The sequence below is a fragment of the Chlorocebus sabaeus genome, chromosome 17 (genome assembly GCF_047675955.1).
Source record: "Chlorocebus sabaeus isolate Y175 chromosome 17, mChlSab1.0.hap1, whole genome shotgun sequence".
NCBI classification, from domain to species: domain Eukaryota; kingdom Metazoa; phylum Chordata; class Mammalia; order Primates; family Cercopithecidae; genus Chlorocebus; species Chlorocebus sabaeus.
The window spans coordinates 49509846-49527565 of NC_132920.1; the positions used below are offsets into that span (position 1 = coordinate 49509846).

The 17720-nt window shown below is 34.5% G+C and overlaps 1 protein-coding gene across 1 annotated transcript in view; it reads right to left on the bottom strand.

The window, feature by feature from the left end:
- MMUT (methylmalonyl-CoA mutase) overlaps nucleotides 1-17720 on the bottom strand; it is a 35148-nt gene that overhangs the window by 14588 nt on the left and 2840 nt on the right. Inside the window, exons 2-9 of the mRNA XM_007972300.3 lie at nucleotides 15807-16230; nucleotides 14422-14789; nucleotides 12811-12968; nucleotides 9694-9865; nucleotides 7522-7770; nucleotides 4855-4966; nucleotides 3727-3842; nucleotides 347-462 (exon numbers count right to left, since the gene is read on the bottom strand). Coding sequence (XP_007970491.3) covers nucleotides 347-462; nucleotides 3727-3842; nucleotides 4855-4966; nucleotides 7522-7770; nucleotides 9694-9865; nucleotides 12811-12968; nucleotides 14422-14789; nucleotides 15807-16191 — 1676 coding nt within the window. The 5' untranslated portion in view covers nucleotides 16192-16230. The remainder of the gene's footprint in view (nucleotides 1-346; nucleotides 463-3726; nucleotides 3843-4854; nucleotides 4967-7521; nucleotides 7771-9693; nucleotides 9866-12810; nucleotides 12969-14421; nucleotides 14790-15806; nucleotides 16231-17720) is intronic.

Genomic DNA, 17720 nt, shown 5'->3' on the forward strand with positions numbered 1-17720 from the left:
GAGTCATTTTAACTGGTAAAATAGCAAGGTAATAGGCATAAACCTAGTGATATACTTGAGAGTCCAACACATTTCAACCTGTGAATCAGTGAAATGGATTCATTTCAGTAGTTTCAAAATTCCTCAGCCACAGTAAAATATACAATTATTAATACATTTCACTCAAAACATGAATGCTTTAAATACAGAGGATTTTAAAATGATAAGAATTAAATTTATTATGGATGCCATTATTTTCTTTTGGGCTCGCATGGTTTATAGGGTCAATCTTTTATTTAAGTATACTCTGAAAAGCTAAACTGGTCAACTTTTAGTCTTTGGAAACCTCCAACTTATATATCTTTACCTTGCACGAGATGCATCCACTGCAAGAGCCAGGATATTTCCATCTCCGCTAGCAGCACATTCGGTTAGTGCAGCAAGACAACGTTCGGCCAAAGCTTGATCCCTGCTGGATTTGATCTATGGAAAAAGTCAAGGAAAGGGACAATTTACATGAAGAGAGAATAAAACAGAGATCAAGAGATTGGACCCTGATTAGACAACGTGGCATTTTTTTCCATAATCCTAACTCCAAATATAAGAGCAAAAAAATGAACAGAATAATATATAACCTAGGAATTTTATTCATTCAATTCATTCATTCACTCAGGATTTCCTAAAATAATATTACATTTGGTATAACCCCAACAAATCAGAAACATGCAGGGCAATAATAGTGCTGACCTTCCCAAGCAGCACAGGTTACTTAGGCTTTTCTAAAGTAGCAAGACATTGAAAACAAGTAGGTCTTTCATATGAAGTATTTTGAAGGAATACTAAAGATTAGTTGTGACAAGAGAAAAGAAATATGAACTTGGAGAATATTTTAGTTATATTTTAAGTTTCCTTTAGATAAATAACAATATATAAATAATAATGTATGTATATTGCTGTACTTTTATTTAAAAATAATCTCAAGAGAGAAACAGAGACTAAGAGAAAGATACACAATGAAAAACATGGTAAAAAATGTTTTCCCTGGGTCCTAACTCTGCTCTGCCAACAATTTGTCAAAATAAAGTTGCATAAATCCATTTTTTTACAAATTGTACCACCTGTAAGAGAGTCTAAAATATGATACTGCTGAAGCTGCCACGAATATTATATAGTATATATAAGCAGAGGTGGTACAGAAAATTTATACAGTCATCCCTCAATATCTTTCGGCAATTGGTTTCATGACCCACTGCCCACCCTATCCACAGACACCAAAATTCAGGGATGTTCAAGGTCCTTATACAAAATGATGTAGTATTTGCATATAACCTATGTACATTTTCTTGTATACTTTAAATCATCTCTAGATTACTTATAATTCCTAATACAATGTAAGTACTATATAAATAGTTGTTATACTGTATGGTTTAGGAAATAACAACAAGAAAAAAAGTCTGTACACATTCAGTACAGATGCATCCATTTTTTTTTTCTCAAATATCTTCAATTCATTATTGGTTAAATCCATAGATGTGGAACCCATAGATACGGAGGTCCAACTATATTTAGGGCAAGAAAAAAACTTAACTCCAAATTCTCCATAAAAATGCTCATTTTGGGCCGGGCGTGGTGACTCACGCCTGTAATCCCAGCACTCTGGGAGGCCGAGGTGGGTGGATCATGAGGTCAGGAGTTCAAGACCAGCCCAGCCAACAGAGTAAAACCCCGTCTCTACTAAAAATACAAAAATTAGCTGGGCATGATGGCTCATGCTTGTAGTCCCAGTTACTTGGGAAGCTAAGGCAGGAGAATTGCTTGAACTGGGGAGGTGAAGGTTGTGGTGAGCCAAGATTAGGCCACTGCACTCCAGCCTAGGCAACAGAGCGAGACTCCTTCTCAAAAAAAAAAAAAAAAAAAAAAAAAAAAAAAGGCCATTTTTCTTTATCTTTCATTGGAGACAGAAACAATAAACACATACAATTTAAGAGAAAAATAAAGTAAATCGAGAAAATAACGAAGTGATTTGGCACGGGGTAGTAGGGTGCTATTGTAGATATTGGATCACTGTAAGCTTCTTAGATAAGGTGACATTTGAGCAAAGACCTGAGAAGTCTACCTTTTCTGGTTTACTAGAAAACCAGTCATCCTTAGATTAGGTAGTTTGCTATAATTATCTCAACAACAGATTACTAAAATTCAGGGAGTGAAAACACATGCTAAAATTAATTGGGACTGAAGATTAAAAAAAATAATTTAATACAAAATTACGGTTGAGGTAGTTCATGTTTTTTAAAAAATTACCACCACAGGTAAAATACTGTTAAAACCCATGGGTAAAAGGAAAGCATAAGACAATATAAACTTGAGTTCATTACTGAAGAGAGCTCAGAGTATTGAAGCAGAAATATATTTTTCTATAAAAATATCTGATTCTAGCTATGAAAGTCAATTTTTATAACAGAAGAACTTTCATTTGGTCATAGTCCTAAGAAGGTTCAAAACTAGGAAAAAGTTACATCAGAATATCCATTTATCCTAAACTGGCACTAGAGTCAAAAAGCCTGCATTCAAATCCCAGCTTTCTCACTTATACTATAAACTTGAGCAACTAAATGAGACTCTCCAATCACTAGTTCCCTCATCTGTAAATGGAAATAAAAATAGTAATTACCTGTTAAATAAAATAATACACAAAAACAACAATTCAAGAAAAGCATTTAGTACAGTATGTGGTACATAGTAAGTGCTCAATAAATGCTATTTATATATAATATAGGAAAACTATTATTCCTATATTGTCATTAATGAATTTCTCTCTGTTGCCCAAAATAAGGTTTATCATTATTTATGATAAATGAAATCCCTCAGGCTATGAAGATATAAAGTTAATAAGAACCTAAAGTATAAGAGAGAAGAAAGGGGTTTTCCAAATACAATAAATACTATTAGATTTTTATAGATTGAACTAAAAAAAAGTCATACATTAAACAATCTCAGGAAAAGTGAACAAAGAAAAGCCATTAAATTTTTAAGCCTCCTACCTTGGAAACAGCAGTAATTACAAATGCCAAAGATTAAGAGGCCAAAGTAGCTTCACACAACAAAAATATATAGGTTACAACAGTGACAATGAATTTACCTATTTTAGTATTTCATATGCTTTGGATCAACTCAGTGACAAAATAAGAAGGGAATACAGTACTCTAGTTTCAATCAAAATAAATAAAGGTTATTATATGCTGTACCTTACTAAAGCACTACCAAATAAAGTTGAATTTTAAAAATCAAAAAGCAAGTAATTATTTAACAGTAGTATCAGATGCTACCATTCTGGTGAAAGAAATCATAATAAGAAGCCCTGGATTCAAATACTAACTCTAAACTTTATTCTGTTTTTAACTTTGAGTAAGTTACATAATTATCTAAGCCTTGGTTTTAATCTATAAATTATGGAAGGTATTATTGTAGTGTGGTTTTTAATAACAACTTAGAAGTTTCACAGAGGTAGATATCATGGTTTAAAACAAGTTTTTGGTGTCAACAGACTAAGACTGAGTCCTGGTTGTCTAATTATTTATCCTGAGCAAGTTTCTCAATGCCTTATCTTTAGTTCCCTTACATTTGAAATGATGGAAATTAATACCCACCTCATGCTGTTTTAAGGATTAATTTAAGCACAACAATTTCAGAGCCTGGCCAGTGCCCAGAACACAGAAAATACTAAAAAAAAAAAAAAGCTATTAATACCTTCTGAAGTTTCTCAATCTGCCTGTTTCGCACTGAAGTATTATCAATTGCCAGAACTTCTACGGCGTCTTCTTTTTCCAACTGGTACTTATTTACTCCAACGATGACTTCAGAACCTGGCAATTTCCCAAAAATAAATTTTATTCCCAAATAATTACCTAATTATAATGCTCAGGATATGACGTATTTTTCTTATAAATTTAATATCTTTAAGTAGTATTCTTAAGTCTTAATGAAACTTCGACATAGATCAGCAAATCCCAATCTGAGAAGGGGGTGTGGGAGGAAAGCAGAGGTATATGTCAGAATCTCTGTAAGGAAGGACTTCCATTATTCTACCAAACTATTAATACACACTTTCCCACAGTTTCTAATAAATCTTCTATCACTTCAAAATAACAATCAGAGAAGTTGCCATCTAAGATTTATAAGGTAGAGAATGAATACCCAGTAGCTTTTCTAATATTTTTTTGAATTCAGCCAATCACTTTTAAACAAAAAAAGAACCCTTCTATAAGTAGTAAATCAAAATGACAAAGATACTTCCTTACACGATAAAGAATATATTTGACCTCAAACTACCAGATTATTACTCTTATATAAAACTTCCCGCAACCCCTACCACTGGTTATACTCCTTCATATTTCCTTCATAGCACTTATCATGATCTATAATTCTTTATTTGTTTGATCATTTCCCTCTCTTTTACTAGAATGTAAGATTTGTGTACATAGAGGTCATGTCTGTCCTGTTCGCAGTTGTATGCCCAGACATAGCAAGTGCCTCAAACAAAATAAACTAAAAAAGTATTCATTGAATGAATGAATACTCCAATGCAGAGAACACTGATCATCAACAGTGTCATCTTCAAAATGTTAATGACATCTACTCACAAACAAGTACATATATACAATGGGTAGACATCCACACACACTTTGTACATATGCTTGCCTGTGTGCATCCATGTATGCGAAAATACAAACATAGATAAAGTATATGAGAAAAAATTGGCCCAAGTTCCATTTTTCATTATTTTTGTTTTAGTAACCATACATGTTATCTTCAAATAGAAATGAATTTCTTTTCAAATGCTGGATTTCATATATGAACTTTCTCACTTCATCTTACCAGAATCTATTCTAGCTTGTCTTCGGGCAGCACATTCTTCAATTCGAAGTTTAGGTATTCCCTCAGCTACAGCTTTGGCCATTCCACCCATTTCTTCAATTTCATTAATGAGCTAAAAAGAAAAACATTAACAAAACTATAAAATGTTTTTTTATAAATTTTTTTAAATTTTAAAAAATTTATAAAAATGTGTATAAACTATATAAATTTGTTATGAGTGTTATATAATTACTAATATTAATAAAATTATAAACTAAATGTTAATGTTTCATAAGAACATAATTAAATAAACACCAAAGACATTAATTAGAATTTGTGTGTTTATAGTTACTTGAAAAGACAACTAACAAGTATATTCCAAAAAACACAAAACCTCTTAAGTCTTGGCAGAAAATTAAAGCCACATCAATTCTCTGATCTTTATTTTTAGGTACCCAAAGTTTTCATAATTACATAAAGTCTCTAAGAAAAATATATTTTAAAAGTAATTTACTTTTTATTTGAGCTGCAGAGAAACAATGTAACCTATTCTTTAATGAAATCAGGAAACATTTAAACCTTCAATCATAGCTTCTATATGAAAGCAGAAAGCAGACAGTGGAATGATATATGGCTTAGCAGAAAGGATCAAGTTCAACCTGCTTTTCCCTGATGAATTCAAGAAAGAACAATCTGTATTGGATTCCACGTAAGTGTAAAATGAGAAGCTAAAAAGAAGAACACAATTTGAGAGTCTGCAACCACCCCTCTCTCATTCTGTCAGGAGAACCAAAGTTTACTGTCTACAGCAAATGAACTCAAGATGCAATGAACTATCAAACACCAAATACAGAGAGAAGTAAGGGTAAGATGTCTTACCAAAATAAAAGCCTGTACTCTAACTAAAGGCTAATAACAAAAAGCACAGAGAGAAAGCAGAGACAAAACAGGACGCAAAAGAAAACTTCAGAAAATATCATGAATTCAGAATAAAAAGGGATTCTGCACTAATGTAACAAATGAAGATGACATTAATTATAAGGGGGAAATTAGAAAACAAAAATGAGCTCTACGAATTAAAAATACATGAATGTAAAAATAAGTAGAAACATAAAGTTGACAAATCTTTAAGAACACAGAACAAAAAGGCAAACAGATATACTATAGAAAAGATAAGAACAGGCAGGGAAAAGTGGCTCACGCCTATAATCCCAGCTCTTTGGGAGGCCGAGGTGGGCAGATCACAAGGTCAGGAGTTTGAGACCAGCCTGACCAACATGGTGAACTCCCCCGTCTCTATTAAAAATACAAACATTAGCTGGGTGTGGTGGCGTGTGCCTGTAATCCCAGCTACTCGGGAGGCTGAGGCAGGAGAATCGCTTGAACTAGGGAGTCAGAAGTTGCAGTAAGCTGAGATCGTGCCACTGCACTCTAGCCTCGTGACAGGGCAAGACTCTGTCTCAAAAAAGAAAAAAAAAAAAAAGATAAGACCATCAGGATATTATTTAAGGAGGTCCATAGCTTATGACCAGGAGTTCTAGAAAGAGAAACCATATGAAAATGGCAAGAAAAAAACTGTCAAAGAAATAATACAAGAAAATTTCCTAGAGCTATAAAAATATTTTTTTTTTAAAGTGAGATGAAAAAGACCCAATAAAGGTTCAGTACCATGTAGGAAAAAATACACCAAGTTATACATCAACACAAAAAGTAAAGACGAGGTCCCAATACTTTGAAAAAGAAAGATCCTGAATGAGAATGGCATCAAATTTCTGATCAGAAATATTGAAAGCCAGAATAAAAATATAGAATAAAAAACAGATCAATGCTTATAAACTTGCTTATGAATTTCCTGAATGGAAATAATGTCAAGCTTAGTCAGATTATCAATCAAGTATAAAAACAGAATAAAGACATTCTCAAACAGGCAAAATTTCAAATAATTTATCTCCCATGCACCATTTTTAGCAGGTTTCTATGAGATGTACTTCCAAATAACCAAGGGATAGACATGGGATTCAAGACTCAGAATTCAACAGAGGAGAAATGAAAATATATTCCTACTATAATGGCAAAGAGGAGTGAAACAACAGCAATAGTGAGCAGAAATAGAGAAAAGACAATTTAAATCAAATGAGAACATTAGAAGATTTCAGAAAAGATTATATTGAGATATAATTATATTGGTACTAAGGGAGGAGGCAAAGTAGGGGTATGAATCAGCCAAAATCTAAACTACTCTACTAGGAAAGCAATAGTGTCTAAGGTCTCATGTGTAATGTCTACAGTTGATAAAATTAGAAGAAACAGTATACATGTGACTATAAACTATGCAGATAAAAACAAAAATAAGCAAAGAAGTATGTATCTTACTCCAGAAAGCAGGAAAAAAAAAGTGGAAGATCAAAAATTGCTGTTCTTTCTATGAGCTTTTTAATACAAGCTATCTTTTCAATTCTTTTAATAAAATGCTTTAATACAAATGTATTTTTAAATGGATTCAGTTTTGAAAACTATAAAACTAAATCTTTCTTTTTTTGCAAACATTGTTTAAATTATTATATAAATTTGTAAGTGATTTGATTTATAAATTTAAAATCTATAAATCTTGACTTATAAGTTTAAAATCTATAAATCTTTACAAATCTGCAAATTCTGAAAACAAAGTTGCAAAGTGGAAAAACTCACCTTTAAAGCAGCATCGTAAACATCATTTGTGAGAGATTCCATCATGTAGGAACCTCCCCAAGGATCAGCCACTTTGGGAATTCCAGATTCTTCTTGAATGATAATTTGTGTGTTCCTGGCAATTCGAGCACTTTTCACAGTTGGCAAACCCAAAGCTTCATCAAAAGAATTTGTGTGCAAAGACTGAGTCCCTCCAAATACTGCTGCCATTGCTTCTATTGCAGTACGGACAATATTATTGTAAGGATCCTAAAATATTTGATAAAAAACAAAAACCCAAAGAAACAAGGGATAGATATTGTAACTATAAACAGCAACATGATTAAATAGCAACTGCTGCATACTTTCTATGTCAACTTCCATATTAAGCTTCAGAATAGCAAATAAATTTAGACAAATTAGTTTAGAAGCCAGAATTAGAAGAAAATTAGAAGAGACAGAGTTAGTGTTTAGTGCTTAATCTTCTCTTAAGCACTAAAACATTACCTCTTATAATCCTCTGAAATATCAGACGTTTGTTGTGCTTACTTTTATATTGCCTAAATACTTTTCTATAAGTATATCAAGAACACATTCTTTTTCTACTTAAGATTATATAGTCCTTCATTTCAAAATTCACTCTCCCCTAATTATTTTGTCTACCTCACAGTATCTACCACAATGATGTGTACAAAACAGGCACTGAATAAATGTTAACCAAATAGATAAACAATGAACTGAGATATCTGAAATCTGAGTTCTAGTTTATTGTATGCCTAATTGTGATTTGGGCAAGTCATTGGATCTCTCTGAACTTCAGTTTCCTTAGCTGAAAAAATAAGCACGTTAAAATAAAAATGATTATTAAGGTTCCTTCCAATCCTAAAAGTCTCTATTTCTCCATTTATTCATTTATATTTACTTTATTTTTATTTTATTATTATTTTTTTTTTGAGATGGAGTCTTGCTCTGTCGCCCAGGTTGGAGTGAAGTGGCATAATCTCGGCTCACTGCAAGCTCCACCTCCCGGGTTCATGCCATTCTCCTGCCTCAGTCCCAAGTAGCTGGGACTATAGGTGCCTGCCACCATACCCGGCTAATTTTTTTGTATTTTTAGTACAGACGGGTTTTCACCATGTTAGCCAGGATGGTCTTAATCTCCTGACCTCATGATCCGCCTGCCTTGGCCTCCCAAAGTGCTGGGATTACAGGCGTGAGCCACTGCGCCCAGTCTATTTTTCCATTTATAAGAACCTGAAGTTATATTTCATATGGAGCACAATAGTTCAACATTTGAATGTATAAAAGCAATGTAACTTTGCACATATAAATTATTTTTAAATGTACCAAAATAATTTCATATGTAAAGAGAACATGTATAAAAACAAGGCCATAACTATACAATTTTTAAGAGAACAAATAAAATTACCCAAGTAAAAACAGTCTTTAAACAGTCTGTTTGCTTGCATGCTTGTTTAAACATATAACTTTAACATACAAAATATGTATGTATATACAATTAATTTTAAATAGGCAGTTTTATGTTAAGAATTATAACTCTTACAAATATATGGGAGTATTAACTTATGACTTTTGCTTCTTCCTCATCATTAAATTCCATTTACTTTTTTTTTTTTCTGACACGTAGTTTTGCTCTTGTTGCCCAGGCTGGAGTGCAGTGGTGTGATCTCAGCTCACTGCAATCTCCACCTCCCAGGTTCAAGTGATTCTCCTGCCTCAGCTTCCCAAGTAGCTGGGATTATAGGTGTGTACCACCATGCCCAGCTAGTTTTGTATTTTTAGTAGAGGCGGGGTTTTGCCATGTTGGCCAGGCTGGTTTCGAACCCCTGACCTCAGATGATCCACCCACCTTGGCCTCCCAAAGTGTTGGAATTACAGGTGTGAGCCACCTCACCCAGCCTTACTTTTTACACAAGTGTTTCAGCACTACATGGAAGCTAGGATGTAAGTGATTTTATATTGTTAACCACTAGAGGGAGACAATTTTTATTTATTTATTTATTATACTATGTATAATTACAAATCTAAGTATATATTATGCTTCAGAATATTTATGATTTCAAATATTAACAGATAGCTTATTAAATCTATTTCCTGCTTGTGCCATATTGTTCAGAAAATATATATATATAAGACTTTATTAAAATTCCACATTTTGAATTATATACACACCTGCTCAGTAAGTGACCATCCGGATGTCTGACAATGTGCTCTTAGAAGAAGAGATTTTGAACTTTTAGGCTGAAACATTTTCTCTATTAAGTGAGCCCAGAGTCTTCTACCAGCTCTCATCTTTGCTATTTCCATATAGAAATTCATTCCAATTCCCCAGAAGAAAGACAACCTAAAATAGTAATGCTAGGTCCAGAATTTAATTAAACTTAACAATATAGAACAGAAAATAAAACTAATTGCATCACACACTAGAAAATCAAGGTCTATATTTTAATTTCAAACAACTTAATTTGAATTAAGATCAGTACATGTATATTTATGTAACTTTAAACCTAACATAAAATCACAGTTTTATGCATATGGAAGAAATTTTGTTTCAGGTAAGAATTATTCACTTTGTAATTGGTTTTCTTTATGAAAGAATCTCTTCTTGTGTCCTTCATTAAAGAAAGATTCCATTTCTTTAAAAAAACATATTTTAGGAATACTCAATAAGTAAGATAGGAGTCACCTATGAATGAAATAAAACAGCAAATTTGCTTTGTTTAAATAGTCAGAAAGTGTTTTGTAAAAGAATGATTGTGCATTTGGTCTAGGCATATACTTCTCCTTCACCTCTCCCTTTGATCTCATATTCTGTACTGATTTAAACATTTAGGTTACTTGCCTGTCTCTAAAGGCACAAAGCTTGCAAATCCACTCCTGATACATTTTTGGAAGAAGTTGATTTTTTGAGACAGAGTCTTGTTCTATTGCCCAGGCTGGAGTGCAATGAAGCACTGTCAGGTCACTGCAACCTCCACTTCCCAGGTTCAAGCGATTCTTGTGCCTCACCCTCCCAAGTAGCTGGAATTACAGACACGCACCACCATGCCCAGCTAACTTTTGTATTTTTAATAGAGACCAGGTTTTGCCATGTTGGCTAGACTGGTCTTGAATTCCTGGCTTCATGTGATCTGCCCACCTTGGTCATCCGAAGCACTGGGATTGCAGGCATGAGCCACCACACCCAGCCTTGAAAGAAGTTCTTAACACAGCAGTTTTCAAATATTTTTATCTCAGGTTCCCTTTTTACTCTTAAAACTTACTGAAGATTCCAGCTGGGCGTGGTGGCTCACGCCTGTAATCCCAGCACTTTGGGAGGCTGAGACGGGCGGATCATGAGGTCAGGAGATCGAGACCACCCTGGCTAACATGGTGAAACCCCGTCTTTACTAAAAATACAAAAATTAGCCGGGTGTGGTGGCGGGCTCCTGTAGTCCCAGCTACACAGGAGTCTGAGGCAGGAGAATGGCGTGAACCTGGGAGGCGGAGCTTGCAATGAGTGGAGATCACACCACTGCACTCCAGCCTGGGCGACAGAGCGAGCCTCCGTCTCAAAAAACAAAACAAAACAAAACAACTTACTGAAGATTCCAAAGAATTTATTTCTTTATTTGTATAATATTTATCAATATTTTCTTTACTAGTTCACTTAAAAGTAACAGTAAGGAAGGGCACAGTGGCTACTGCCTAGAATCCCAGCACTTTAGGAGGCCAAGGCAGGAGGATAGCTTGAGCCCAGGAGTTTGAGACCAGCTGGGCAACACAGGGAAACCCCATCTCTACAAGAAAATTTAAAAATTAGCCAGGTATGGTGGCACATACCTGTAGTCACAGCTACTTGGGAGCCTGAGGCGGGAGGAACGCTTGAGCCTGGCAGGCTGAGGCTGCAATGAGCAGTGATCATGCCATTGCACTCCAGCATGTGCAACAGAGCAAGATCCTATCTCAATAATCATCAAATCAAATCAAAATAAACCCACAACATGTTAACATTAGTAACATTTCTTATGAAAAATAAAATATATGTATAATAAAAGCATCATTGTTTTACATTTTTGCAAATCTCTTCAATGTATGGCTTAAGAGAAGACAGCTGGAGTCTCATATCTGTTTCTGCAATCTGTTGCAATATCACTTATCGTGTAGCTTCTGAAAAACACCACTATAAATTCTTGAGAAAATGAAGGTAAAAAAGGCAAATAAAGCTCTAATATAAGCATAAAAACCATTTTTATCTCAAATACCCCAGAAAGAGTCTTAGCAATGCCCAACTGTTCTTAGACCACACTTTGGGAACTGCTGTCACAATAAGTACACAAATCCCTGGTATAAAGGAGCATTTCAGTAGTCTATAAACACTGAAGGCAGAAGCTATGTTTTCTACATATTGTATTGTCAGCATATAGGCTAGTGTTTGGCACAGCAAAGCTTAGCAAGTGATTGCTGTACTGACTGAACCACTGAATGACTTTCGACTTCCAAACTTAAATATTTCATAAACTTCATTTAAGTTTTCCCATATTTGTCATATAACATTAAGAAACTGTTGTGAAACAAATGTTTCAACAGCACAGTGGATCCCAAAACATTACATTAGATAGTGCAACAGGAAAATAAAAAATAAAAAATAATAATAGATTAATTCCATATTCTACAATGGAAAAATTAGAAAAATAAAACTGTCTAAACATTATGTCTACATTTTAATATAGTTTGTTAAAACGTGCAACTTGTGTTCTCTAAATAGTTGGAAACAAGATATTCCTGGAATTTACGAAGAAGTACAGCCAAATTTAATTCTAGTTTTTATTAGAAATATTGGCTTTTTTGGCCGGGCGCGGTGGCTCAAGCCTGTAATCCCAGCACTTTGGGAGGCCGAGACGGGCGGATCACGAGGTCAGGAGATCGAGACCATCCTGGCTAACCCGGTGAAACTCCGTCTCTACTAAAAAAATACAAAAAATTAGCCGGGCGAGGTGGTGGGCGCCTGTAGTCCCAGCTACTCGGGAGGCTGAGGCAGGAGAATGGCGTGAACCCGGGAGGCGGAGCTTGCAGTGAGCAGAGATCCGGCCACTGCACTCCAGCCTGGGCGACAGAGCGAGACTCTGTCTCAAAAAAAAAAAAAAAAAAAAAAAAAAGAAATATTGGCTTTTTCTGTCATTATCACTCAAATATAAGAAAATCTAAATCTAGCCTGATATTTATATTTATAAATTCATTTTATCAATATATAAAATGGTCCTATGCATTTCTTAATGTTGAAACAATATCTAGGTTTAATTTACTCACCTTGGTGCAAATTCATCAATTGTCAGGCCAGCCTGGAGTCCAGTTCTAGAGTACTCCAATCCATCTGCTAAAGTATAGGCCAGCTCCAGAATGGCATCAGCCCCTGCTTCCTGCATATGGTATCCACTAATTGAAATTGAATTAAATTTTGGCATGTGCTACATAAAAAAAAAAAAATTGTAACAATGAATAAGTAAAATATTAAAAGGTTCTATTAAATCCACTTTCTAAGCGTAAATATTAGTTTAAAATTACGTTAAACTCAAATACACTTGGTAGTTTATAAAGTTAACAAAATATTTAATACTTATTTGTTACATTTAATTTGCTTTCCAATTTAAATGGTTCATCCATGAACCATCATCAGGACTCTACCTACTTTTTTATTTTTCTGGTGGACAAGAATTTGTACTAACCATTCTTCTAAAAGTTTAAATTGTGGAATTAGCTAGCTGAGGTTAGGAATGTAACCTTTGGTCTGAGAACTAAATGACGCATTTTTAATTCCAAACCAAAACTTGGACCTCATAAGAGGTTGTAGACCCAAACTCTGGGTTAATCTGCTGAAGATGTATAAATTTATTATTATTTACTAGTTATTAATTTTCTAATTTGAATGAAGGCACCAAATATGAATAAGTACACGGCAGGAAAAAAAAGAAAATGATTTAATTCTTAGTACTATATGTTGAAACAAAATGGGATAAAATGCATGGCTTTAAAAATCAAAGATTCCAGTTTGATTTACTGTGACATTTAATACTAAGCATATCCCAGACAGGTTCTTTCCACCACGATCACTACAAAAACTGTATTTCCACCATTCCCCTAAAATTTCACATTAGGTAGAGTATATCACACATATTCTGCAGAGTCAAGAAAAACTATCTTTACCAAGAGTTAACCAAACATAAAATGCTTGCTAGGCAATGCTTGCTAGAGTTTGGAGGTAAGAGTAACCACAAGGATTGATAGAGATAAAAAGGGTTGATGACGATTTTCCCTGTGCCATGAAATAATGGTCTGACTTTAACATAGGTAAAGACAAGGAGCGCATTGCTGGTAAGAAGCAAAGTGTGAATAATGGGTGGAAATATAAACAAATTGTTCACAGGAAAATGAAGGAGGAAAATGTGTCCCTATGGAGGGACTTTTCCCATCATTCTCATTGGGAAAGATGAGTCTAATTCAGGGGTGAATATTAGGGACCTCCTTGAGGTTGCAGATATGAGTGATAAGTGATATCTTCCAATTCAGCTTTTAGCAGAAATAAAGCTGATATTCCAATCCCCATTTGTCTGATACCAGTGTCTACTTCACAACTGCATCTGAATTTCGGAGGAAAATTTAAAAATGTAAGTAGAAGACCTCCCTGAATCTAACAATTATCAGAGTTAAATTTTAGGAATAAAGAAAACACAGTAAAGATCTATTGCCCAGATTCCTACAAGTAATGACAGAACATAAAATTAGTACATTAAAAACAAAAAGTAACAATAAAAAAACATTCCAAATTTATAATACTCAGTTTTAAAATTAGGTTTTAGCATGGTGTAAAAATTCCTACATTCAAGGAACTATAGAAAAACCTATAATAACCACAAAGTATACCTTTGACGTATATTGAAAGATGTCAGCAATAATTTTCATGGATGGTTCTGGAGGAAAAATATATGTGTTTCGAACCATAAATTCCTTTAGAATATCATTTTGGATGGTACCAGTAAGTTTCTCTTTAGGTACACCTTGTTCTTCTCCAGTTACTATAAAATTTGCAAGAACTGGAATAACTGCTCCATTCATAGTCATGGAAACTGACATTTTTTCTAAAGGAATTCCATCAAAAAGAATTTTGGTATCTTCCACAGTGTCAATAGCAACTCCAGCCATTCCAACATCACCACGAACTCGAGGGTTGTCTGAATCATAGCCACGATGTGTCGCCAGATCAAAGGCAACTGATAATCCCTGCTGACCAGCTAAATACATATAGAAAAATAATGTAAGATTCAAGAGTCTGGAGTCAAGGTAAATGATTTACTTTAACACCACTAAAAATGTTGATTCATCTCATAATAGTATACTTTTATAACAACTACTTTTATGCTCATACATGTCAAAACCAATTTAAATAAAGATACTTCACTTAAGAGAGTCAGTTGTTTCCCTTGTGCCAAAACGCACAAATTTAGTTCCAGACCTCACTAAAGGAAAGAATGGAAGAAACAACAAATCTCAATCATCTCATGTCTATCTGAAGATATGGTACTTGATTGAAATATTTCTAAAATTCATGAAAAGGTCTGGCTGTTCATATATGGTAAAAATAACTTAACATTTGTATGCTTGCTTACTTTTTTGTTCTTTTATCTAATACTGTCACAAGAGGATTATTGGCTATTCAAATATTCTGGAAAACAGAATTATGACAATCGTACAAAATTTTTAAATAACTAAAATAATCTATACTAAATATAAGTTCAACCTTCCATGGGCACTACAGTCTTATAAATCTACCAGTTTATTATTCAAACAGTATGATTTTATTACAGCTCAGAAAGAATTAATAATAATTAAGATAATTTTCAGTGAATGAATGCCAGATTGCACTGAATGTTTGTACCACGTTATCACATTTACACTTTCTTTGGGCATCATTTAACTATCTTCCTCTCCAATCCCTATCCCAACAATGTTAAACATTTTTCAAAGGCAAAGCTAATGTCTTCTTTTCTTCATGCAATTTCACCTCACCTAATTCCTTTTAAATAATGTGCATGTAAGTGTTGTTTTCTTTCAAAAATTTAGCACCTTATTCTAACTCACTTATCTTTTTGACCACAGAAGTTTAAAAAAATCTACTTTTTTCAGAGTGTAGTCTTTAACTACATAATTATAGAGTGAATATCATCTTTATAGAGATTAACCTCAAAAAAATCCAAATATAGGAGGTATATGTCTTATCATAAATACTAGGTCTTACATTAAAATCTCACCCTTAATATTGTCCTTATAGAACTTATTGCTCTCTTCCACAGTACTAAAACCAGCATACTGGCGGATGGTCCAGGGCCTAAAGGTATACATGGTAGGGTATGGTCCACGTGTGAATGGCTTCACTCCTGGAAGTTCTTCAGGTAAGTCCACAGTATCTCTCTTGGAATATAAGGGTTTTATAGAGATTCCTTCCGGGGTGTGCCATATTAGGTCTTCTGGATTTTTGCCTTTCAGCTGCTTTTTAGCCAGGGCAGCCCATTCTGGGTGAAGGGGCTGTTGCTGGTGTAGAAGTCGTTGCCGTATGAGCCTGGAGCCTGATGATTCTTTTACCTGCTTCAGGTAATGAGGTGAAAGTAAAAAGAGCTGATTCTTAGCTCTTAACATGGTGGAGCATGGAAACACCCAACAGAAATAAGAACTGACCTAGAAAAAGAAACATAGTGTATAAATATTTAGAAGAGGGGGTGGGAAATAGGAGTTACAGATTAGAAAGGAACAGAAAAGAAAGAAGATGTATTAGTCTGATTTCATTTCTTCCCCTTTTCTGGTTCCTGTACCTGATATTTTATAACTTTGGCCCCTCTTCACAATTACTATCAGTCTTCCAGTTCCAGTATTTTTCCTCAGTAGCCTCTTAGCTGGCCTTACTGACCAGTCTCAGCCCCCTTCTACTCCATTCTATATGAATCCCTTCCATACAATGACATCATTGTAAATATGACTATGTCACACTCCCCATGAAATTTTCAAAGACTCTGTACCATGCGGAAGATATACTACAGCCTCCTAATTAACATCAAAATGCTTTTATTAAATATCAGTTTATGACTGACATTATGTTGGGTAATGGAGGAAAAAAGTGGTGAATAAGACAAACAGGTATTCAAAGCCTTCATGAACCAGTCTCTGTTTCCCCCTCAGCCCCACCTCTGTCTTTGTCCTCTTTATGCATTTGTGCACTAGAAATACTAGATTACCTACAGTTGGCTGCGCATATGTCAAAGTTCTGTGAATTTGCTCTTGCTCTTCCTTCTGCCTAAAATATTCTTCTCTGGCTAATTCAGTTAAAGCATTATCTCCAATTTGCAGCATTTCTATGTGCCAGTAACACAGAAGTCTATAAAGACATCACAGAGAGTAGCAATTTCAATCTCTGCAATACCCTTAATAGGTAGGTACTATTATTATCCCCATTTTACAGATTAGGAAACTGAGGCACAGAAGAGCCAGCATTGATTGGAACCCATGCAGCTTGTTTCAAAGTCCTTGCATTTAACTAATATGCTCACAACTCATCCCAGAATCCATAAGGTGAGCCAAATGGCCTCTTCAGTAATCTACTTCTGTGCTAATTTATAAACTGCTCCAACATTAAAGCTGTACATTCCTGATAACTAGCATAGATTTTATACTAGGTTGCTGGGTTCAGTGTCATCATTTTCCAGATGTAGAAACTGAGGCTTAGAGAAATAAAGTTGCCTGATCAAAATCCCACCTCACAAAGCAGTAAACTGTTCACCTGAATTACTAAAACTTGCCAGAGTCATACAGCCTAAACATACAGAGCCTATTATTTAAAAAGATACTGAGATACAAACATTAATATATTCACTATACTATGTGTATTATACTGGATAAGGCAACAAATAAAGGGAGTTTCAAATTTTATTTTCCATACCACTTCTTACCTATCAGTTTAGCAAAGTTTAAATGAAATAAATACTCGACACTTACTACGGGGTCGTTAAAAAAGAGACATAAGGCCAGGCGCGGTGGCTCAAGCCTGTAATCCCAGCATTTTGGGAAGCCGAGACGGGCGGATCACGAGGTCAGGAGATTAAGACCATCCTGGTTAACACAGTGAAACGCCGCCTCTACTAAAAAAAAATACAAAAACAACTAGCCGGACGAGG